A 23,918-nucleotide genomic window follows, 5' to 3' on the forward strand; every position below is an offset into this window, starting at 1 on the left:
TTCTCCTCCTTTTTCTCCTCCTCCTCCTCCTCTTCCTTCTTTTTCTTCTCCCTTTTCCCCTTCTCCCTCTCCTCCCCTCCTTTTCTTTAAAGAATTTGGGATGACGTCTATATAAGCTACAGCTAACCACTTTAAAGTATAGGAGACAGTGCATGTGGATTGATAAGAGAATCCCCACCTTCTAGTTCTCCAGGGAAAGCCTGATGCCCACGGTCACCCCCTCGCCCTCCCTTCTGCCAACACCTACCAGCCACCAGCTTACATTCTGTCTCTATGGCTTCACCTGCTCTAGATATTTCATTATAAATGGGATCATTCGATATTTGAGCGTTTGTGTCTGTTTCTTCCAAAGGGCATAATGAACTTTGCAAGTTTATCCATGCTGTAGCATTGCCAGGCCAAAAATAAATACATAAATACATAAATCCATTCCCTTTAAGGGTGGATAGCTTCCCTTTGTATAATTCCAAATGTGACTTTATGTGTAACTTCTTGAGAAACAACTACACATTGTTCTTACCCATTCATACTTGAGTACTTTCTATCGTAAACTATTGTGAATCCTGCTGCTATGAAGGGTTGTGTGGAAGTATTTGTCTAAATGTCTGTTTGCACTTATTTTAGATATGTTATTGATTTATTTTGGCTAGCGGCAGAGAGAACTTGAGAGGGGAGGGGAGAGACAGAGAGGGAGAGAAAGAGATAGACACCTGCAACTCAGCATTACCATTTGTGAAGCTCCCCCCCTCGCCCCTCGCAGGGCGTCCTTGCACATGGTAATGTGTGTGCACTCAACCAGATATGCCACCGCCTGGGTCCTCTTTTTTTGTTGTTGTTGTTAATTCTTTTGGTACAGATCCAGGAGTTCAAGTGCAGTGATAGTTCCAGATTTAATTAAAAAAAATTTATTAGTGATTTAATAATGATCGACCAGATTGTGGGATAAGAGGGGTACAGTTCCTACCAACAGAGTTCCATAGCCCCTCCTCTCCACTGGAGGGTTCCCTATTCTCTCTCTCTCTTTTTTTTTTTTTTAGATTTTATTTATTTATTTTCCCTTTTGTTGACTTTATCATTTTTATTGTTGTTGTAGTTATTATTGTTGTCCTTGTTGTTAGATAGGACAGAGAGAAATGGAGAGAGGGGGAGAGAAAGATAGACACCTGTAGACTTGCTTCATCACCTGTGAAGCGACTCCCCTGCAGGTGGGGAGCTGGGGGCTCAAACTGGGACCCTTCCACCCGTCCTTGCGCTTCGCGCCACGTGCGGCGATTAACCCACTGCGCTATCGCCCAACTCCCAGGTTCCCTATTCTTTATCCCTCTGCGAGTATGGACCAAAGATCTCTATGGGGTGCAGAAGATGGGAGGTCTGGCTTCTGTAATTGCTACATGGGCATTGACAGGTTGATCCACACCCACAACCTGTTTGAGTAGCTAATGGAAGTTGACAGGTCCATCCATACCCCCAGCCTGTTTGAGGAGCGGCCTCACCATTGGCGTGTCATTCAACTCTGATGTCTGTCCTTTGTCCTCACAGATCTTCCTTGACCTGTCCACACTGCCAGAAACAGAGCAACACCTTTGATCCTTTTCTGTGTGTGTCACTCCCGATCCCCTTGCGCCAGACCAGGTATGTGAGCACCCGCCCCAGCCTCGCTCTTCACTGGCAAACCTCTGACCTCGCACCTGCAGCGTTCTCTCTCTTGTGTCTCTCCCAGCACTTCTTGAGAAGCCAGTCCAGTCAGCTGGGTGTCATTCAGTGACGAACGTGGCGATTAACAAGAAAGACTGTTGTGTTCCTTCTTTTGGTCAAAGTGGCATATTGGTATTTCATACTGTTGCCAGGCTTATGTCTTTGGTTCTCCAGGAGATGTGGTGGGTTAATTCATATCATTCAGCTAGGCAAGGAAACCAACAGACAATCTTTTGCGGACCAGTGAATTAGCTCACTTGTGTGCTATTCAGGTTCGAGACTGGGCCTCAGTGGATTGAAGGAAGCTTTGGTGCTTTGGTTGGTCTCTCTTTCACTCTCTCTCTTTCTCTGCCTTTTCTGTCTATAAAAAAGAAAAGAGAAAAATCTGTTTTTTTCCTGCTTTATTTATTATATTTATTTATTGTATAGAGACATGGAAATTGAGAGGGAAGGGAGAGACAGAGAGGAAGAGAGACACCTGCAGCACTGCTTCATCACTTGTGAAGCTATCCTCCTGCAAGTGGGGACCGGGACTCGAATCTGGGTCCTTGTGCATTGTTAACAGGTGTGCTCAACCAGATGCACCGCCACCTGGCCCCTCTCTGTCTTATTTCCAGTTCTTTTGGTTTTTAGTTATTTGAGAAAAGGTAGTGGAATGGTTTCAGTTTCTTCAAGGAGAGAAAGAGTCATTGGAAATATGAACAATGAAGAATTGGTAGCAGCAGAGTTGGGTCAGGGGCAGGGCTCACCTCTGTAGAAGTAAGAAGCAAATGATCCAGGAGGCAGTGCAGTGGATAGAGCATTGGATTCTTAAGCATGAGGTCGAGTGTTTGATTCCTGGCATCGCATGTTATCAGAGTAATGCTCTCGATTTTCCTCTTTTGCGCTCTCTCTCTCTCTCTCTCTCTCTCATTAATGAATAAATAAATACTGAAGAAGGAGGAGGAGAAGTAGCAGTAGTGGTGGTGGTAACTAGTAGTATAGTTAGTAGTAGTAGTAAGTGGAGCAGGATTCCCAGAAGTCCAGGTCTAAATGCTGACCATTAAGGCAACTAGTCAGTGTCAGTGTCATGGGATTTTAGTCACCTCCTTTCCGAGTTGGGTGTCTGCATTAGCATTTAGACAGCGGTATGTCTTCCTTGTGTTTCCCATGTCTAGAAATACCACTCATTCCTGCTTTTTATGTACTGACATCTCCCATCTCTAATTAATTAACTTTGCTTGTGGAGCTAGGGCCTTGCAAATCTATGACTTCACCACTCCTGGACTGATTTCATTTCACTCATGCATCGAGAGACACAGAGCGATAGTGAGAGAGGGAGAGACATCTTGGCACTAGGGCTTTCCCTGGTGATGTGGCATCCGTGGGCTGCTGGGACTTGAACCTGGTGAGTGTTCTCTCCTGCTCCACCCTCCTCCGTCTTCAGGATCTGACATCCTCTGGCAGCCAAATTCCCCTTTCTCTGAAGTCCTAGACTACCCATCATCAATTATACAAACAATAACGCTCTAACGGATGTAACACCACCAGCTGATGTTGACCAGTAGCTATGAACTGTGCCTTCTGGCCCTAGGCAGGATAGCATAGTGGCTGGGACCTCTAATTTTGCTAATACTTCCCAGGTTCAAATGCCACCTGTACTAATTAGTAGAAGGGATTTGGGTAATTACGAATGCAGTAGAGAACAGAATAGAAAAAGGAGCTGTAGCGGGTGTGGGTGGTGGCGCACCTGGTTGAGCGCACATGTTACAATGAGCAACGACCCAGGTTTGAGTCCCCAGGCCCCACCTGCAGGGGAAAAGCTTTGCAAGTGGTGAAGCAGTGCTGTCTCTCTTCCTCTCTCTCTTCCCCTTTCCTCTCAATTTCGGTCTCTATCCAGTAAAAAAATAAAGATTAAAATAAGGAATTAAAAACAAAAAGGAGCTGGAGGAGTGAATCAGAGAGAGAGAAGGGCCAGAGGGATCGAGGGATTGAGGGCATGTGTCCCACTAATGGGGAGAATTTCAGATTTCAGTAAGGACAGGAGAGCGTCACTGAGGGCGTTGAATCCTACGGGGAGAACCTCCGCTGCTTTACGCCTCAAACTTCAAAGCTCCTGGAAAGTCCTTTAAGGGTGTGGCCTCCTTCTGTTTTCCAGGTTCTTGAGTGTCACCTTGGCCTTCCCTTCTAAGAGCCAGAGGTTTCTGCGGGTCGGCTTGGCCGTGCCAATTCTCAGCACAGTGGCAGCCCTGAGGAAGATGGTTGCAGAGGAAGGCGGCGTCCCCGTGGATGAGGTGTGCTGGCATTGCACGGGGGCCTGGTCACTGGCTGGCACAGTGCTAACAGAGACAGCTCTCCGGACTGCTTAAGGCTTGTTACCGGTTCCTGGGTGACTGTGGCAGGACTCACACATTTCTCTTTGATGACTCATACTTGGCGTCCTGTCATGAGTGGGCCTGATCTCCCTCTGCATTTAGACTCAGCAGAAAAGAACAGCACCAGTGACTTCCTAGAGGGTGATGATGCCCGTCATCACAGTCACCTCAGGAGCAGCTCTGTAGTGCTTGCTGAGTGCCGGGCCTCAGGCTGTAAATTACATTCACGGCCGATTTAGTTCTCCCCACCACCTTGTGACGTAGATGCTACAGTTCTTTTAATTTTAACCGCAGAGAGGCACTGAGAGGTTCAGTGACTTGTCTCGGGGTCACATTGGTATGTAGTTAATCCAGGTGGTTTCAGGGCAGGGGAAGGAGCTCAAGTGAGATACTTTGCCATGTGCACAACCTAGGTTCAAGCCCAGCCCCCACTGCATTGAAGGAAGCTTTGGTACTGGTGGTCTTGTTCATTCCTTCTCTGTCTTTCCCTGCCTTTCTTTTTTCATTCATTCATTCTTTTTTTTAAATATTTTTACTTATTTATTTTTAAATTTTTTTATATTTATTTATTTTCCCTTTTTGTTGCCCTTGTTGTTTTTTTAATTGTTGTTGTAGTTATTATTGTTGTTATTGATGTCATCATTGTTAGATAGGACAGAGAGAAATGGAGAGAGGAGGGGAAGACAGAGAGGGGGAGAGAAAGATAGGCACCTGCAGACCTGAAGCGACTCCCCTGCAGGTGGGGAGCTGGGGGCTGGAACTGGGATTGTTACGCTAGTCCTTGCACGTGCGCTTAACCCGCTGTGCTACCGCCTGACTCCCGCAGAGGTGATTTTATTTCGGAGAACATAGACCAGACTACTAAGTGAACAATCTGAGGAACTCCTGGAGGAATTGAGGGTGGTCATGTGAGAGAGATTTGTGGGAAGGTGTGATTGGATGTGTACAAGTCTCTCTTTTCTTAAGATTTATTTTTATGGGGACCAGGCAGTGGCACACCTGGTTAAGCGCACATGTTACAATGCTTGAGGACCTGGGTTCGAACCCCTGGTCCCCACCTGCAGAGGGAAAGCTTTGCAAATGGTGAAGCAGGGCTGCAGGTGTCTCTCTGTCTCTTTCCTTTCTCTACCATCTCCTTTCCTCTTGATTTCTGGCTGTCTCTATCCAATAAATAAATAAAATAAAATAATGATTTATTTTATTTATTACATATGAGAGTGAGAGAGAATTCCACATGGGGCAGTGAGAAAGTTGAGAGAGGCAAGCCAGAGCATCACTCTGGTACATGCTGTGGTGCTCTGGGAAGCTGCTGGAAAGGGTGGCGCTCTACCATTTGAGCTATTTCCTGTCTCTTGTTCTGCTCTATAATGGAGTCTTGGCAGAGAGAATAGATTTACTGAGGACATGGAGGGCCGAACCTATGTTGGCCGTCATGGAAGAGTCAGTTATGGAGCTTGGGATGTGAGTTACTATGATTCACCCAACTTCTAGTTCTCTGAACTTGGTCAGTGTCATCTCTCCTCTGATTCTTTAGCTGCGAAATGAAGACTTTGCACTTCATTGAGAATCTTTTGGGATTCTAAAATATAAATAGTTTTTTCTTTGTTAAGAAGTCAGTGGTCCGGGAGGTGGTGCAGTGGATAAAACATTGGACTCTCAAATATGAGGTCTTGAGTTCAGTCCCCAGCAGCACATGTATCTCTTGCTATCTTTCTCATCAATCAGAAAATAAAATCTTAAAGAAGAAGAAGAAGAGGAGGAGGAGGAGGAGGAGGAGGAGGAGGAGGGAGAAGAAACACACATGGGCTGGTGAAATAGCTCACTAGGGTAGCGTGCTGCTTTGCCATTGTGTACAGCCTGGCTTGAGTCTGGCCCACACTGAAGGAATCTTTGATGCCGTGGTGGTCTCTTTCACTCTCTTTCCCTCTCTGTTTCTATAAGCAAGCAAGAAAGAAAGAAAGAGAGAAGAGAGGAGAGAAAAAGAGAGAGGGTACATGTAGTAAAATATACTTATTTTTAGGGTTACAGTTTATTGAATCATTTTTTTTTAAATTGTCACCAGTGTTATTTCTGGGGCTTGGTGCCTACATGATGAATCCACTACCCCTAGTGGCCTTTCCCCTCCCTTTTTTTCTGTTTGTTTCTCTCCCTGCCCCACCCCCAATCAGAGACATATTAAAAGAGAAAGGAGATAGAGAGGGAGGGAGATGGGGAAAGAAAAAGGAATCCTGGCAGCATTGCTTCACCACTCCTGAAGCTTCCCACCCCCCTACCCCTGCAGGCAGGGACTGGGGACTTCAACTCCAGCCCTTGGGCATGGTGCTGTGTGCGCTTTACTGGTGTGCCACTGCCTTGCCCTGGTTAGTCTGTAATCCCAGTGGGCTTCTTCCTGTCGCTACTCTCTCTGACCTCTACCACCATTTTTACAAGCATTTAAAATAGGGGAAAAATGCATCTATCTTGACTTGTGAACTTTTAACGTGCTCTATGGAGAGCTATCGAGTTAGCGCCCTGCGGCAGCGGGGTGGGGTGGGGTGGTAACTGTAGTCAGTGGCTGAGAGTCCCGGGGGAAATGGCAGTGATAAAAGCTCAAAGGACAGAAATCTGAGAGCGGTGGTTTGGAGTTATTAAGAGAACAGAAGGATAGTCAGGAATTTGAGAAGTGTGATGTGTTTGTTCAGGGATAGAGGAATCACTTGAGGTTCCTAAGTAGGCACTTCAATTGGAATTTAAAATATTTTTTGATGTTTTAACTGCCAGGTTTGTCCTCTTGAATTGCCTATGCTCGTGGATTTGGATTCATTTCTGTGGTCTTAAGCCTTCTATTTACATGGCATTCCCTCCTCTGACACCCCCCCCCCCCCTTTGTTTCTTTCCAATCAAACAGTTTTTTCTTATTCTCTTTTTTGGTTTGAGACATATGTATTATTCCTCTGCTTTTAGTGGTTGTCACTAAAAAGTCAACATATAACTAACTAAAGTCTTATTTTCATCTTCTCTAATAATGGAAGGATCTTGGTTTACTTTAATTTCTCTGTTACCTATTTGATTTGGATATTATTGTGGGGGGATCTTATCGCCCAGTATTTTAATCTCCCCTTCTTCCTGGCTACAATAGTAATTAATTGTTTTTCTTACAGAGTTATATAATCAATGCATGTTTACACTTGCCACTGTTTAGTGTTTTCTGTGGTTCACAATTTCTACGTTTCTCTCTTTTTTAAAACATTTATTTATTCATTATTGGCTAGAGACAGAAATTGAGAAGGGGGTGATAGAGAATGAAAGAGACAGAGAGACACCTGCAGCCCTGCTTCACCATTCGTGAAGTTTTATCCCAGGCAGGAGAGATAGCATAATGCTTATGCAAAGGGACTCTCATACCTGAGGCTCCAAATTCCCAGGTTCAATCCCCTGCACCACCATAAGCCAGAGCTGAGCAGTGTTCTGGTGTTTCTGTCTGTCTGTCTCTCTGCATCTCTCTCAAATATAAAAAGTTTTCTCCCTGCTGTTGGGGACTAGGAGTTTGAACCTGTGTCCATGTGCACTGTAATATGTGTGCTTAGCCAGGTGTACCACTGCCTGGCCCCACTTCTTTTACTTTCATTTTTAAAATTTTATTTATTTATTATTGGATACAGACAAAGAGAAATTTAAAGTTTTTCTTCTGAGTCCAGTTAAAAACAAATAAGCCTTAGCTGTACCTTTTACAAGAATATTTCCTAGTCTGTGTTCCTTGAACGAGTGGCATGTGCTGACATGTTGATTTCTTTTTAAAATTTAATTTATTTATTACTAGATAGAGACAGAGAGAAATTGAGAGGAAAGGGGGAGATAGAGATGGAGAGAGAGACAGAGGCAGTTGCAGCCCTACTTCACCACTTGTGAAGCTTTCCCCCTTGCAGGTTGGGGACCAGGGGCTTGAACCTGTGTCCTTGTGTACTGTAATGTGTATGCACTTAACCAGATGTGCCACCACCTGGCCCTGACATGTTGATTTCTTTAGCCCATGAGATGACATAGTTGGGTCTGGGGATCAGGGATTCTCTAAGCAGTGCCTAACCATCTCCACTGAGAGACCATCTTTTCTGTTTCCCAGAGTGTATGACATAGTATGGAAAAAAAAAAAAAAGTTGGCAATGCTCCTTAGAAGTTTTTAAAGGAGGGAATCAGCTTGTAATCCACATACTCTTGGGCTGGGAAGATAGCATAATGGCTATGCAAAAAGACTTCCATCCCTGGATGGCCCAGGTTCAACCTCCACTATTACTTAAGCCAGAGCTGAACAGTGCTCTGGTTCAAATTAAAATAAAGCAAACAGAAAATATTGCCATGTTTTGTCTATGAGGGTTTATTATTTTAAGAGATCTCTTTAAATTTTTTTGTTACCTTTATTGGATAGAGACAGCCAGAAATTGAGAGGGAAGGGGGATATAAGAGGGAGAGAGACAGACACCAACAGCCCTGCTTCATCACTCGCAAAGCTTTCCCCCATAGGTGGGGACCAGGGGCTCGAACTGGAGTCCTTGAGCATTATAATGTGTGCTCTTAACCAGGGGCGCCACCACCCAGCCTCTGTGAAGGTTTTATTTTACTCTTATTCTGACACAGTAGTTTAAAACATTAGACTTTCAATCTCCCCCTCTCCCCACCAAAAAAAAAAAAAAAAAAAAAAACTCTTTCCTTAGCACATTGACAGTCTATAGTTCTGGTGTTCTGTAGTCAATCTGATTGTTTTACTTTTTTGGCTTTATTACTGAAAATATTTATCACCTTAGGAGGGAAGAAAGAGTGGTGAGAGGTTTAAAACTTAAGTCACAGGACCTAGGCGGTAGTGAAGTGAGTTTAGTGTGTGTGGTGTTAAGTGTAAGGACCACCATAAAGATCCTGGTTCAGGTCTCCAGCTCCCTACCTGCAGGGGGGTTGCTTCATAAGTGGTAGAGCAAATCTGCATGTGTTTGCCTTTCTCTCCCTCTCTCTGTCTTCCCCTCCTTTCCCAATTTCTCGGTCCTATCCAGCGATAACAATAATAACAACAACAACGGCAATAAAATGGAAAAATGGCCTCCAGGAACAGTGGATTCATAGTGCAGGCACCGAGCCCCAGCAATAACCCTGGAGGAAAATAAATAAATAAATAAATAAATAAATAAATAAATAAATAAATAAATATAATAGAAAAGAAAAGAAAAATGATTTTAAAAAACTTAAGTCACATTGAGGGGCCAGGTGGTGGCACACCTGGTTGAGTGCACACAGTACAGTGCACAAGGACCCAGGTTCCAACCCCTGGTCCCCACCTGCAAGGGGAAAGCTTCTCTAGTGGTAAAGCAGGGTTGCAGGTGTCTCTTTCCTTCTCAATCTCCCTCCCCTCTCATTTTCTCTCTGTTTCTATCAAATAATAAATAAATAGATAAAATAAAAAGACAACTTAAGTCACATGGAAATGTCTTGCTTGTTAAGCTCTCTGAGAGACCAAGTGTATTAAAGAGCCTCTTTGTCCCAGGTGATCTTGGTTGAAGTGCACCCCAGTGGACTCCAGCGCTCTTTCTATGACGAGGAGGACCTGAATACCATTGCTGAGGGAGATGGTGTGTATGCCTTCCAAGCCCCTGTGCAAGCTGGCCTGCAGATGATTTCAGGTACCACAGTGCTTTGCAAGTTTTTATTTGGACATAGCTAGTTAGAAGTCTTAGAGTATATATATCCTGGTGACAGCAGAAATCCTGCAAGTCAACAAGATGCTATTGAAGTAGCACAAAAAAGTGCTATCATTACAGGTTTTATTTTTTTTTAAGTTTTTATGTAGGGAGTCGGGCAGTAGCACAATGGGTTAAGCACACGTAGCGCAAAGCTCAAGGACCAGCGGAAGGATCTGGGTTTGAGCCCCCGGCTCCCCACCTGCAGGGGAGTCGTTTCACAGGCGGTGAAGCAGATCTGTAGGTGTCTATCTTTCTCTCCCTCTCTCTGTCTTCCTTTCCTCTCTCTATTTCTCTCTGCCCCATCCAACAACAACGACATCAATAACAACAACAATAATAACTACAAAAATAAGCCAACAAGGGCAACAAAAGGGAATAAATAAAAAAAAATTTAAGTTTTTAGATAGAATTGTTTTATTTTTTAATATTTATTAATGGATAGAGACAGAAATTGAGAGGGGAGGAGGAAATAGAGAGGGAGAGAGAGAGACAGACAGAGGACAGAGAAACATCTGTAACCCTGCTTCACTACTCGTGAAACTTTCCTCCTGCAGGTGGGGACCTGGGGCTCGAACCTGGGTCCTTGTACTTTGTTTTGCAACATGTGCGGCTAGTCAGGTACACCACCTGGCTCCCATTATATACTTTATAATATATATATTTTTATATATATATATATACATATGCATATACATATATACATACTATACATATACGTCGTATACGTATACATATACACACTATAATATACATATACATATACATATACATATACATATACATATACATATACATATACATATGCATATGCATATACATATACACACACTATACATATACATACACTATACATATACCTATACCTATACATATACACATACACATACATATACTATATATATACATATACACACACTATACATATACATATACATCATATACATCATATACATACACATACACATATAATTTATTTATGAGGGAGAGAGGGAGCTGCAGCATCACTCTGGTACATTCAGTGCTGGGGACTGAACTCATATCTCATTCGCAGATACAAGACTTTAGCAACTGCTTAACCTCCCAGACCATAGTATGTACGGGGAGGGAGGGAGGGAGGAGGAGAGAAAGAGAGAGAGAGAGAGAAGGGGATTAGATTCAGGGCCTCATGCTCACAAGTCCTGCATTCTACTACTCCGACACTTCTCTGGCCCTGACTGTGCCTATTTTTTCAGTACTTAGAATAATGGTTTAGTTTTTCTTTGATGTATAAATGTTGGTTGTATTGTTAATGTGGAAAACTGGGAAATGTTATGCATGTACAAACTACTATATGTACTGTCAAGTGTAAAACATTTAATCCCCCAATTAAAAAAAAATGAAAATATTGGAATGGAAAAAAAAAAAAACATTGGAACGGGAAAATAAATAACACAAGAAAGAAAAAATGGCCACTAGGAGCGGAAAAAAAAAGTTGGTTATTAAGATTATTCATTTATTGCAGGAATTTTCAAAATCTTAGTGCCAAAGAGCCAGCGGAAGGAAGGGCTTATTAACTGCTTCCAGGCCACACTCCATTGCTGATTTAGGAGGCCAGGTGTGGGGCCTGAGAATTTTCAGGGCTCACCAGTTCCCAGATGATGCTACTAATTCTGCTGGTCTTGGAACCCCACTTTGAGAACTGCTTTTCAGAATTAGTTGCCAGATTAATTAATCTTTGTTCTCAGGACTCCTGTGGTTTGGGATGTGTGCTTGAAATAAAAAATTTTACAGCTGGTGCAGTTGATGGCTAAAGCACTGATTGATTGACTTTTTTTTTTTTTAAAAAAGTATTTTTTAAATATTTATTCATTTGTTGCCTTTTGTTGCCCTTGTTTTATTGTTGTAGTTATTATTGTTATTGGTATTGTTGTTGTTGGATAGGATAGAGAGAAATGGAGAGAGGAGGGGAAGAGAGAGAGGAGGAGAGGAAGATAGACACCTGCAGACCTGCTTTACCACCTGTGAAGCGACTCCCCTGCAGGTGGGGAGCCGGGGGCTGGAGCCGGGGGCTGGAACCGGGATCCTTACATCGGTCCTTTCACTTTGCACCATGTATGCTTCACCTGCTATGCTACTGCCCGACTCCTTTTTTTTTTTTTTCTTTTTTTAATAGTTTTCTTCCCAATGCTTGCTTTCTTAAACTTTGGACTGGCTACAATGGTCAATTTCTGCCAGTGTTCCATTATAGGTCAGTCGTCACTTTGATCCAGTCAGTCAGTCAGTCAGTCAGTCAGTCAGTCAGTCAGTCAGGTCCATATTTAGAAGACACTTCTGCCATTTGCCTCAGGTAGCACCTGTACTGTGGCCCCTTTTTCAGTGTCTGCAATTGCTCGGAATCCACACTGACACTCAGCATAGAGCCAGGAGCTAGAAGTCATCTGTCCCAGATGGTATTATAACACAGTGAAATAAACACTCATGTCAAATTCTACTACTTCTGAGACATCTGTGCCTTACAAGTCTCTATTTCAGAACTGATTAGAAATAGAGGATAGTTCAATTCCTCTGCCTCTTCAGTGCTACGGATTCTTACCTCCTCTGTGTTCTTGTTATATTTGATTTCTTAAAAAAAAAAAAACAGAACAAAAACAAATTTTGTCACTTTCTTATCTATGCTATAAGCAGCCAAACTCATTTTTAGAGTATTTTTTTCTGATTGATTCTGAAAAGTGTCCACTCTATTTATATTTTATTTTTATCATTGTTATTTATTGGCTAGAGACATCCAGAAATCGAGAGTAAGGGGAGATAGAGAGAGACAGAGAGATACCTACAGCCCTGCTTCACCACTCACAAAGCTTTCCCCCTGCAGATGGGTACTGGGGGTTCGAACCTAGAGCATAATTTGTGGCTCAACCAGGTGCGTCACTACTTGGCCCCATAATCCTTATTATTATTTTTTTTCCAAGATAAACACATTAATTTATATTGTAATGTTATTGTATGGGGTAATTTTTTCTCTCTCTCCCTTTTTTTAAAAAAATATTTATAACATGAAAACTATTGGTTGAACGCAGTGGAAAATTCAGTACTGTGTATGTGATATTTGTATATCAGATGCCAGAAGTTGTTAAGTGCCAATAGCTTAGTATCCCTTCAAATGTTATTCTCTATTCAGGTCGTCTACATGGTCTGCCCGTCTCTCCACGCTTGGCCACCCGGGAGGGTCTGCAATTGGCCCTGCCTATCCATAGTGAGAACAAGGTGCTAATCCTCTTCTGTAACTTGGTGGGGTCAGGGCAGCAGGCTAGCAGGTATGTGTAACTTCATGCTCCTTTTATAGATACATGATTTGGGGACTGATAGATAACATAAGTGTTTGGCCTTCTGTCTAGAATAAGTCTTGTTTGACCAACTAGGAATATGGAACGGGAATTTTTTCTTTCCTTTATATTTTAATTTGACAGGACAGGGAAAAATTAATTGGGGGAGGGGGAGATAGAAGGGGAGAAAGAGAAGCATCTGCAACACTGCTTCTTCGTGTGCGAAGTGTCTCCTCTTGCAGATGGCAACTGGGAGCTTGAGCCCTGGTGCTTGTGTGTTCTACTCTGGGACAGGGGACTTTCTGATTGAGAAGATCAAAAGTACTGACACAGACATAGTCAGTGCCACTAGGAGTTAAGTCTATGGACTGGGAAGGTAGCATACCACATAAGGTGCATACCTTGCCACATGCAAGGCCCAGGCTTGAACACAATTATCACATGGGAATTGCCATAATATTGGGAAAACTGGTGCTGTGATGTCTGTCTGTCTGTCTGTCTCTCTCTCTCTCTTTCTCTGAATCAAAACACAGCTTGGTAGCAGTGAAATCATGCTAGTGTGAGGCCCTGGCTCAGCTAAAACAAATAAACAAACAAAATAGGCATTTGAGACTTTCCTATTGAATTCAGGAGCAATTGTTGCTGGGTTTGCTGTTGTTATTCTAGATTTATTGTAAGACCTGCATGGGCAGTGCAGTAAGATGAGGAAAAGAGAAACTGCCTATTAGAAAAAGAAGAGATAAAATTACCTCTTATAGCAGATTCTGTTGTCAACCAGAGAACCAAAAACTAGAAAGTGATTATATCAAACTATTGAAAGCATTCAAGAAAGCGACTAGTTACATAACAGATATCCAAAGCCAAATAGTTTTCTTATGTACAGGAAATAAAATGCAACCCCATTTAATTTGGATGTAATCCCAAACCAGGAACATGTTTAGATCGATAAAATGTTTATTGAATCTACCTAGTGTTATCAAATTGTAATAATACCTAGAGAATATTGAGGAAAAGATAAAGGACTAGGGTGTTGGGGGGGGGGGACAATGCTCTGTTAAAACAGAATAAAGTTGGGTTGAGGAAACTTCATAATGGTTAAGCAAAAAAAAAAATTTTATGCCCCAGGTTCCAAGGTCACAGCACAGCCTTAAGCCAGAGCTAAGCAGTACTCTGGTCTTTCTTACTGCGTGTGTCTTTCCTTTTGTATATCTCTGTCTCTCATTTAAAATAAAAGAAATGTAATGAAATATAGTGTAATATAATATAAGCAGAAGAAAGCCTTAATTGCTAAAATAGTAGAGTAGGGGCAGAGGAATGTATACTTAACCAGTGAAAGAGAAGAGGCAAAATTATGCTGATTGCAGAAGTCGTTCCATAGAAAGAAGCCACCAGAGTAAGTTGGTGATAACGAAGGGGAGTCTTTCTGTCTTTGTGTGGGGAGACTTTGAAACCTAGAGGAGGAGGCTATAAAGGAAGTGGCTAGTGTTTTAAATACATTTAATACTTTAAATGCAGAGTTGAAGGACTAAACTCAAACCAAGGAAAATTTATATCATATGACAGGTGAAGGGTGTACTGCCATCATATTAATCCCTAGCTTTTGGGACTGGGAGGTGGCAAACCTGGTTGTGCACCACATTACAGTGCACAGGGACCCAGGTTCAGGCCTTCAGTCTCCACTTGCTTCATGAGTGGTGAAGCAGGGTTGCAAGTGTCTCTCTGTCTCTCTCTCTCTGTCTTCTACCTTCTCGATTTCTGACTGTCTTTCTGTCCAGTAAATAAAGATAATGTAAAAAAATATGCATTGAAAAAGAAACGAACTCTAGTTTTTTTGTGTGGGAACTAGCATAATGGTCATGCCAAAGCCTTTCTTACCTGAAGCCTTGAGGTCCCATGTTCAATCCCCCTCTTTCTCCCACCACCACTTTAATCCACAGCTAAACAGTGATCTGGTTAGAAATAAACAAGCAAGCAAGCAAGCAAACAAACAAAGCCTTAGGTCTCTAGTGAGAGAAATGTTCTTCTTGAATCACAGAGCCAGACATCAATTCACAGAGGGATACACACAGAAGCTAAAATATTGAATTTTATTAGTAAAAGAAGACATTCTGATGGTAATAATAATAAGATGCTCTTCTTAACCTTTCAAATTGTTATAGAACTCTATAAAAATTGACCACACTCAACCTGGGGAATGGAGCACAGGCCTCACTGGTTAATTGGTGTGGCTTTTCTGGGTAGGGTGTGGGGCTGGGGGAGAAAGAGAGGCAGATTGGAAATGAATAGTTTTGCTTTTGCCTTTCTGCTTCTAGAACTCTTATCCTGAAGAGGAAAATTGTCATGGGTACCCAAAGATGTACAGACAAGAATATGCATAGCCATAAATAATTCCTGCTAGAAACAACTATGGCTTTTATTTAAAGTTAAAAAATTTTATAAGTGATTTAATAATGATTAACAAAATTATAAGATGACTGGGGTATAATTCCACACAGTTCCTACCACCAGATTTCCATATCCCCTCCCTTCCATTGGAAGCTTCCTTATTCTTTATCCCTCTGGGAGTATGGACCAAAGATCTTTATGGAGTGCAGGAGGTAGAAGGTCTGGCTTCTGTAATTGCTTTTCTACTGGACATGGGTGTTGACAGGTCAATCCATATCCCCAGCCTGTTTCTATTTTTCCCTAGTAGAGTAGGCTCTGGGGAGGTTAGACTTGAGGTCATATTAGTGAGGTCATCTGCCCAGGGAAGTCAGGATGGCATGATGATAGCATCTACAACTTGATAGCTTAAAGGTGGTAATATATAAAATATGACAAATTGTTTAATAAATAGGAACCCAAAGGTAGGAATAGGGCAGATAAAACTAGGGGTCTTTGTGTGGGATGAAGCTAGGAAGTCTATTTTAGGTTTGTTCCCAGGGGCTCATGACTTTAGTCATTTTTGCCTGAGCCTGATAGCTAACATGCAGGTGGACTAAAAGTTAAAGTTTATTATTATTATTACTATTTATGAAAGAGAAACTAGGGGAGGATGGGTGGGAGGGGAAGAGGCCAGAGCACCACTCAGCTCTGGCAAATGTGACTCCGGTTTTCTGGTCCACTGTTTACTATGGGGAGGAAAGCTTCCCAGCTGGGGGATCCTTTGGAACCATTAGTTTACAGCCTCTTGGTTTTGCGTCTGAGGTCTCTGCTTATGCCTAAGTGTCTTTCCTTTTCATTGGGGTTCTCTCGTGGGCAGTTTGTATTGTGATTGTTACTGAAAAGGAGCCCTTGAGTAAGACCATTTTTCATGACTTCCAGGAAGTGTTGGTTTTTCCTTTGCTGAAATGACTTGATTTTTCAGGTTTGGTCCACCTTTCCTGATCAGGGAAGACAGAACAGTTTCCTGGGCACAGCTCCAGCAATGCATTCTCAATAAGGTTCACTATCTCATGAAGAATGAGGCCCCCATACAGGTCAGTGTGTGTGTGTGTGTGTGTGTGTGTGTGTGTGTAAGGTGGATAGAGGATGGGGGTATACATCTCAGGATACGGTGAGAGTGTTTTGTAGACATCTGTCATAAAGAGATGTGAAATTGTGCCCATGTGCCAACAACTATACTATAAACTATTAAAATATCTGGTATAATGATAAAACTAAAAAGATTAGTTCAGGAGAGACAATATTTGTTATTATCAAGTGCTCATGTGACTATCTAAAACAACTTAAATTTATGTCCCAGGAAGTAGCAGTTTTCTGACCTTTACTGTCTTACTTTTTTTTTTTGCCTCCAGGGTTATCACTGGTGTTCAGTGCCTGCACTACGAATCCACTGCTCCTGGTGTCCATTTTTTTTCTGTTTTTATTGGATAGGACAGAGAGAATTTGCAATGGGAGGGGAAGATAGAGAGAGAGAGAGAGACAAGATATCTGCAGACCTGCTTCACAAGCAGTGAAGCCACCCCACCCCGTAAGTGGGGAGCTGGGGGCTCGAACTGGGGTCCTTGTGCTTCACACTATGTGCTCTTAACCCAGTGTGCCACCTCCCAACCCCTCTGTCTTACTCTTTTTAAATATTTTTTATTTATTATTTATTCCCATTTGTTGCCCTTGTTTTATTGTTGTACTTATGATGTCACTGATGTTGGATAGGACAGAGAGAAATTGAGAGAGGAGAGGAAGACAGAGAGGGGGAGAGAAAGATAGACACCTGCAGACCTGCTTCACCGCTTGTAAAGCGACTCCCCTGCAAGTGGGGAGCTGGGGGCTTGAACCTGGATCCTTATGCCGGTCCTTGTGCTTTGCGTCACCTGCACTTAACTTGCTGCACTACCGCCCGACTCCCTGTCTTATTCTTAATGGTATTACAAAATGGCTTTCACAGATGTAATTATTTCTTGTCAGAATCTTTCCAAATATCACTGGAATCAAGAGCAGGATTTAAATCTTCAATCTAAATTTTGCATATTTGTGACTTACAGCTCTTCCTTGAGAAGAACTAGGTTTTTCTTTGTGTGCCTGTGTGATTTCACCACTCCCAGTGAACACTTCTTTTTTCTCCCCTTTAAATATTAAAAACAAGAGGGAGCGGTAGCGCAGCGGGTTAAACATACACAAGGACCTTCGTGAGGATCCCGGTTCGAGCCCCCGGCTCCCCACCTGCAGGGGAGTCACTTCACAGGCGGTGAAGCAGGTCTGCAGGTGTCTGTCTTTCTCTCCCCCTCTCTGTTTTCCCCTTCTCTCTCCATTTCTCTCTGTCCTATCCAACAACGATGACATCAACAATTAAAATAAAACAAGGGCAACAAAAAGGAAATAAATAAATATTTAAAAAAAAAAAAAGGCGAATGGGACCAGGCAGTGCTTCATTCGGTTCAGTGTACATGTTATGATTCGGGTTCAAGTCCCCAGCCGCTAGCCTCCACTTCCCACCTGCAGAGGAAAGCTTTACAAATGGTTTAGCAGTGCTTGCAGGAGTGCTACTCTCTCTCTCTCTCTCTCTCCCCCCTCCTTCCCTCTCAATTTCTCTCTATGCTGAAAAATAAAGGAGAAAATGGCCCCAGAAGCAATGGGTTTGTGGTATAGGCACCGAGCCCCACTGATAATCCTGGTAGCAATAGAAATTAAGAAGGAAAAGAAAAAAAAAAAGAGAGAGAGAGAGAGGTAGGGAAAGAGACAGAGAAAGAATACAGTACCACTCCATTGCTTCTGAAGCCTCCTCGCACATGGTGCTCCTGTGTGGTACCAGGCTTCACCCTGGGCCCTTGTTGTGGTAAGCATGTACTCTAGTGGGTAACTTATCTCCCAGCCTCTTGAGAACTTCTGAGAAACTGCCACGTGTATACTTGGACAAAAATAAATCATGAGAGGCTTCATAGAATTCCTGTGGAATATTAAAATCGACATTTCTGTCCAAATGTGAAATTCTAGACGTGAAAAATAATTTTATCCCGTGTTTGAAAATTTGAGATTCAGAACTCAAGGGAGAACAACTTTTGGTTTTACTCATTGACAATTTCTTTTGTTGTTGTTGTTTTTACCTTTATTTATTTATTGGATGGAGACAGCCAGAAATTGAGAGGAAAAGGGGGGATGTAGATGGCGGGAGAGACAGAGAGATACCTGTAACATTGCTTAACTACTCGCAAAGCTTTCCCCCAAAGGTGAGGATTGGGGAGTATATATATAAGTGTGTGTGTGTGTGTGTGTGTGTGTGTGTGTATTATTGGATAGAGACAGAGGAATTGAGGGGGCAGGGAAGATAGAGAGGGAACTGTTTCACCACCCATAAAGCTTTCTCTCTGCAGATGGGGACCAGGGACTTGAACCTGAGGCCTCACACGCTGTAGTGTGTGCACTTAACCAGGTGCGCCACCACCTGGCCCCAGGACTGGGGAGTTTTGAACCTGGGTCCTTGCACACTGGAGCATGTGCATTCTATCAGGTGCGCCACCAACTGGCCCCTCATTTGGCAGTTTCTGAGTAGAAACAACATTCTAAGACCATTCCTTTTAGCCCCTCTCTCACAAGAAACTGTCCTGATAGCTGAAGATACTGACAAGTTTTTAGGGACAGGGAAGTAGGTTGAAAAAATGTTGCTTTCCTCCAGTTACTGTCTAAGCAAGAGCTTTTTCACTCAGGGGGGCGGGGTTTACCAGACTTATTTTAGGGATTCTTCCTCCCTTTCCTTCCTGCTCAGAGGGAACCATGCTTTTGATTTGGGATGTATGCCAGCTATCCCATTGTTATAGAGCCCCTCTCCCCTCGCATCAACTTTTTTCTCTAAAGGAGCTTGCTCTCTGGATTGCCTGGTGGATCTGCCTCAGGGCCCAGATTAGAAACTCTTATCTTCTATGTAGGTCAGAATATCTAGTAATAGCTTCTGCCTTCCCCGGAACCTGTGCTCCTGACTATTGAGAGTGGAGAGAGCTGCCGCTTTCATGTGCTCCTTTGACTTAACCGACTCTCACTGGCCACGTGTGTATTTTTGCCTCCACAGTCCTTTCAGCTTTAGAGATCCCTGAGATGGCCGGTGGGGCCAGCGAAATTCTAACAGCAGCAACTCAGCTGTGGAAGCATTTCCATATGTTCATTGGGAAATGTGCAACTGGGCCAGATTTTCAGTGGAAATCATGTGTTCTTAATGACTGTGAAGTTCCCAGGAATCTGCTCATTTAGCTCAGGGTATTTTTAGTATTATATCAAACACCGGCTTGATAGACGATAACTTTCAAAGGAATACGTTCAGAATTTCAGTATGGAGTTTAAGAGATTAAAAGTAGTAAATGGGCAGGGCTAGATAGCATAATGGTCATTTAAAGAGACTTTCGGGCTGTAGCACAGTGGGTTAAGTGCATGTGGCACAAAGCGCAAGGACCGGCATAAGGACCCTTCTTCAAGCCCCCGGCTCCCCACCTGCAGAGGAGTCCTATCTCATATTAAATAGATTTCAAACAAACAAACAAACAAACAGAAAAACCCTTCCATTTCAGAAAAGTTAACTGTACAATAATGTGTATTTTATAGTAAATATACAAGTGATTTTTACATTTTTTAATTTTTTGTATTTTATTTACTTTAGTTTTGAGAGAGATGCAGAGAGAGAAAGACACAGAGGACAATACCAGAGCACTGCACAGCTCTGGCTTATTGTGGTGTGGGGGATTGAACCTGGGACTTCAGAATCTCAAGCATGAGAGTCTCTTTGCATAACTATTATGCTATCTACCCCCCGCCCATAAGTGATTTTTTAAGTGGTTTAATTTAAAGTTAATTTAATTAATTTAATTTAGATATATTTAATTTTTGTGGTGCTGGGAGATGGCACACTTGACTAAGCATACATGCTATCATGCTCAAGAATCCAGGTTCAAGCCCCCAGTCCCCACCTGTAGGGAAGAAGTTTCACAAACAGTAACACAGTGCTGTAGGTGTCTGTCCCTTCCTCTCTCCCTCCTCTTAATTTCCTCTTAATTTCTGGCTATCTCTATGCAATAAATAAATAAAAAATAATAAAAAATATTTAAAAAACAAAATACAAGAAATATTTAGTATTTAAAAATATTTAAAAAACAAAATACAAGAAATATTTAGTATTTGACATATAAAGTATTGCTAGTTAGCTTTTTCAATAAATGTTTCAGTTTTGGCAATTTGGTAATGTTGTGATCATCTTAATAAAGTCATTTAAAATGGCCCACTAATGATTAATTAACATTATTTATTCTCCACTGACTACACCAGCCTCTGCTCTAATTAAGGATGTGTTCGTGAAAAATGCTGTTCTCATTGTTTTGGAAATTCATACACTGAAGAGTCTTAGATTACTTTGTTAAGTTTAAAAGGTATAGTTAAAAAAGAAAGGCAAAGTGTATCTTTAAAAAAAAAATTCCTTTACATCTTTAGGTTTTGAACACTAATTGTTAAGGGGATATTTAGCTAGACTGTGAAAGAATGGCATTTTGGGGCAGTTTATTGGCACTGGAGGGTCTAATTAAATCAGCATGCATGGTGACTGTCTTCTCTTTCTTTGTCTTGGCAGAACTCAGGGCCTCTGTTCTCCATCCGAGTTGTGGGGCCTTCTGTGCCCTGCAGCTACTTGTCCCCACAGGACAGTCAACCCCTCTGTCATTGGGCAGTGGACAGGTAAGGGGACATTCTTGACTTGGTGAGGGAATGAATGAAATATTGACAGAGAAATCGGTCTTGATAAGACTCCTTTGAGGCTGTGTACCAATAAAGTTGATGACAGTCATTGCTACTTTCAGTCATATACCTCTTCAGTGCCCTCCACTGTGTGCAGTTATATACACTGTGCTTTTTAAAATTGATCTAATAGTGATTGATAAGACTGTAGGATAAGAGAGGTGCAATTCTACACAACTTCCACCACCAGAGTTCTGCAGCCCATCCCCTCCATTGGGAGCTTTCCTACTCTTTGTCCTCTGGGAGTATGGACCCAATTATGGGATACAGAAGGTGGAAGGTCTGGCTTCTGTAATTAATTCTCTGCTGGGCATGGGTGTTGACAGATTGATCCATACTGTCTCTCTCTTTCCCTAGTGGGGCAGGGCTCTGGGGAGGTGGGGCTCCAGGACACATTGGTGGGGTTGTCTGCTAGGGAAGTCAGATTGGCATCATAGTAGCAACTGCAACTTGGTGGCTGAGGACTGGAGCTGAAGGGTTGACATCCCATACCCTGGCATCTCTAGATGTGTCCGAAGTGAAACATGTCGAGGTGGTACTGGTTGTGTTGCACATTGGGCTTTTTTTTTTTTTTAACCCTTATGTTTACTGAGATACTATGATGGCCATTTCAAAGATGAGGGGATGCTAAGTTTCCCAGAGAACAGGTAACTTGCTCTATCTCTCTTTCACACACACACACACACACACACACACACACACACACACACACACACACACACACCCCTAATGATTAAAAAAATTTTTTTTAAATTATCTTTATTTATTGGATAGAGACAACCAGAAATCACAAGGGTGATAGAGAAGGAGAAAGATAGAGAGAGACCTGCAGCACTGGTTCACCATCTGCAAATCTTTCCCCCCTGTAGGTGGGGACCAGGGGCTCAAACCTGGGTCCTGGCGCATTGTAATACATGCGCTTAACCAGGTGCGCCACCACCTGGCCCCACTCCTAATGATTGAATCTGAATTAACCCAAATTCATTCAACTAGGTTATGCTACAGAACTCAAACTAAATACTGCCACTGCACCATTGGCTTCAAACCATAGAGAATGAAAGATATCTGATGCATTGCTTCATTGCTTATGAAAATTTCCCCCTACATGTGGGGACTGGGGGGTTGAACCCGCATCCTTGCTCATTGTAATATATGTGCCACCACCCAGTCCCTTTCCTGTCTATTCTGTAATAAATAAACTGGTTGGGAGTTGGGCGGTAGCGCGGCGGCTTAAGTGCACGTGACGCAAAGCGCAAGGACCAGCATAAGGATCCCGGTTCAAGCCCTGAATCCCCACCTGCAGGGGAGTCACTTCACAAGCGGTGAAGCAGGTCTGCAGGTGTCTATCTTTCTCTTCCCCTCTCTGTCTTCCTCTCCTCTCTCCATTTCTCTCTGTCCTATCCAAGAACGATGACATCAGTAGCAACAACAATAATAACTACAACAAGGGCAACAAAAGGGAATAAATAAATAAACACATAAATATTTAAAAAATAAATAAATAAACTGGCTGTCTGGTAAATAAAACGTTTCAGGAACCCCTTAACAAATTCAAGGAAGGGCTTATTAGGATAGTAGATAGCTAGTTCGAAGCACAGATAATAATCTGGATTAGTGATTAACACTGGAACTGGGGGGATGGGAGGAGTCATTTTATAGAGGTGAATCTGTATCCTATGGGATCTGATGCTGTTTCCAGGTAGATAGCAGTAGCTACTTGCTAAGGAGTAGGTGGAGCTCTTCTGGAACTTACCCTTCTCTATTCACCCTGGACAACTCACTTTGCTTCTGGCTACTGCCTTCTGGGTGAGGTATTCTAGGCTTTGAAAAGGAAGATTGTAAGTTGTGGAGGTGGACCAGAGGATGCTCCTTTTGCACAATGGCAGAGGCAAAGTTACTGACTCATCTGAGTATATTTGTGTAGGGCATTCAAGTGTGACTGCACTCTGATTTTGAGAACCTCCCCAAGGTTACAGTGGGGCAGTTGGTTTGTTCTCTTGTAGTCCAGTCCTCAGAACTCCCAAAACTCCGTGGGAAGAGAGGAGAAAACATTCAGAGGCAGCTTTAGGCTAAAACCCTCAGCAGACAATAATAATACTTCCCCCCTCTCTCCCCAAACATGCCTGACCTCAGCTTGGGCATTTCTGTTTAGAACATTTGCGGGTGGGGGCTGACCGTTGGACCCCACAGAGCTGTGGGAAGGAGACTCTGTGCTTTCTGAAGGTTTCTTCAGGTTTTTTTTGTTTGAGTTTTAATTTTTTTAATTATTATTTATTTTCCCTTTGTTGCCCTTGTTGTTTTTTGTTGTATTTATTGTTGTTGATGTCATTGTTGTTGGATAGGACAGAGAGAAATGGAGAGAGGAAGGGAAGACATAGAGGGGGAGAGAAAGACAGACACCTGCAGACCTGCTTCACCGCCTGTGAAGCGACTTTCCCCTGCAGGTGGGGAGCTGGGGGCTTGAACCGGGATCCTCACTCCGGTCCTTGGGCTTTGTGCCACGTGCGCTTAACCTGCTGCACTACCAGCTGACTCCTGTTTTATTTTTTTTAACCAGAGCACTGTTCCGCTCTGGCTTATGGTGGTACAGAGTTTTGAACCTGGGACTTCAGAGCATCATGCATGAGAGTCTCTTTGCATAGCCGTTATGCTGTCAGTCCTCCTCCACCCCTCCCCTC

The 23,918-nt window shown here is 42.7% G+C and overlaps 1 protein-coding gene across 3 annotated transcripts in view; it reads left to right on the top strand.

Annotated features, from left to right (window-relative positions):
* Positions 1-23,918, top strand: part of USP43 (ubiquitin specific peptidase 43) — a 94,894-nt gene that overhangs the window by 45,592 nt on the left and 25,384 nt on the right. For all 3 annotated transcript variants that reach the window (XM_060204423.1, XM_060204424.1, XM_060204422.1), the window contains 6 exons: positions 1,540-1,632; positions 3,833-3,968; positions 9,556-9,691; positions 12,909-13,044; positions 16,400-16,511; positions 21,077-21,180. In XM_060204423.1, the coding sequence (XP_060060406.1) occupies positions 1,540-1,632; positions 3,833-3,968; positions 9,556-9,691; positions 12,909-13,044; positions 16,400-16,511; positions 21,077-21,180 (717 nt within the window). The remainder of the gene's footprint in view (positions 1-1,539; positions 1,633-3,832; positions 3,969-9,555; positions 9,692-12,908; positions 13,045-16,399; positions 16,512-21,076; positions 21,181-23,918) is intronic.

This window comes from Erinaceus europaeus, chromosome 12, assembly GCF_950295315.1.
Source record: "Erinaceus europaeus chromosome 12, mEriEur2.1, whole genome shotgun sequence".
Classification (NCBI taxonomy): domain Eukaryota; kingdom Metazoa; phylum Chordata; class Mammalia; order Eulipotyphla; family Erinaceidae; genus Erinaceus; species Erinaceus europaeus.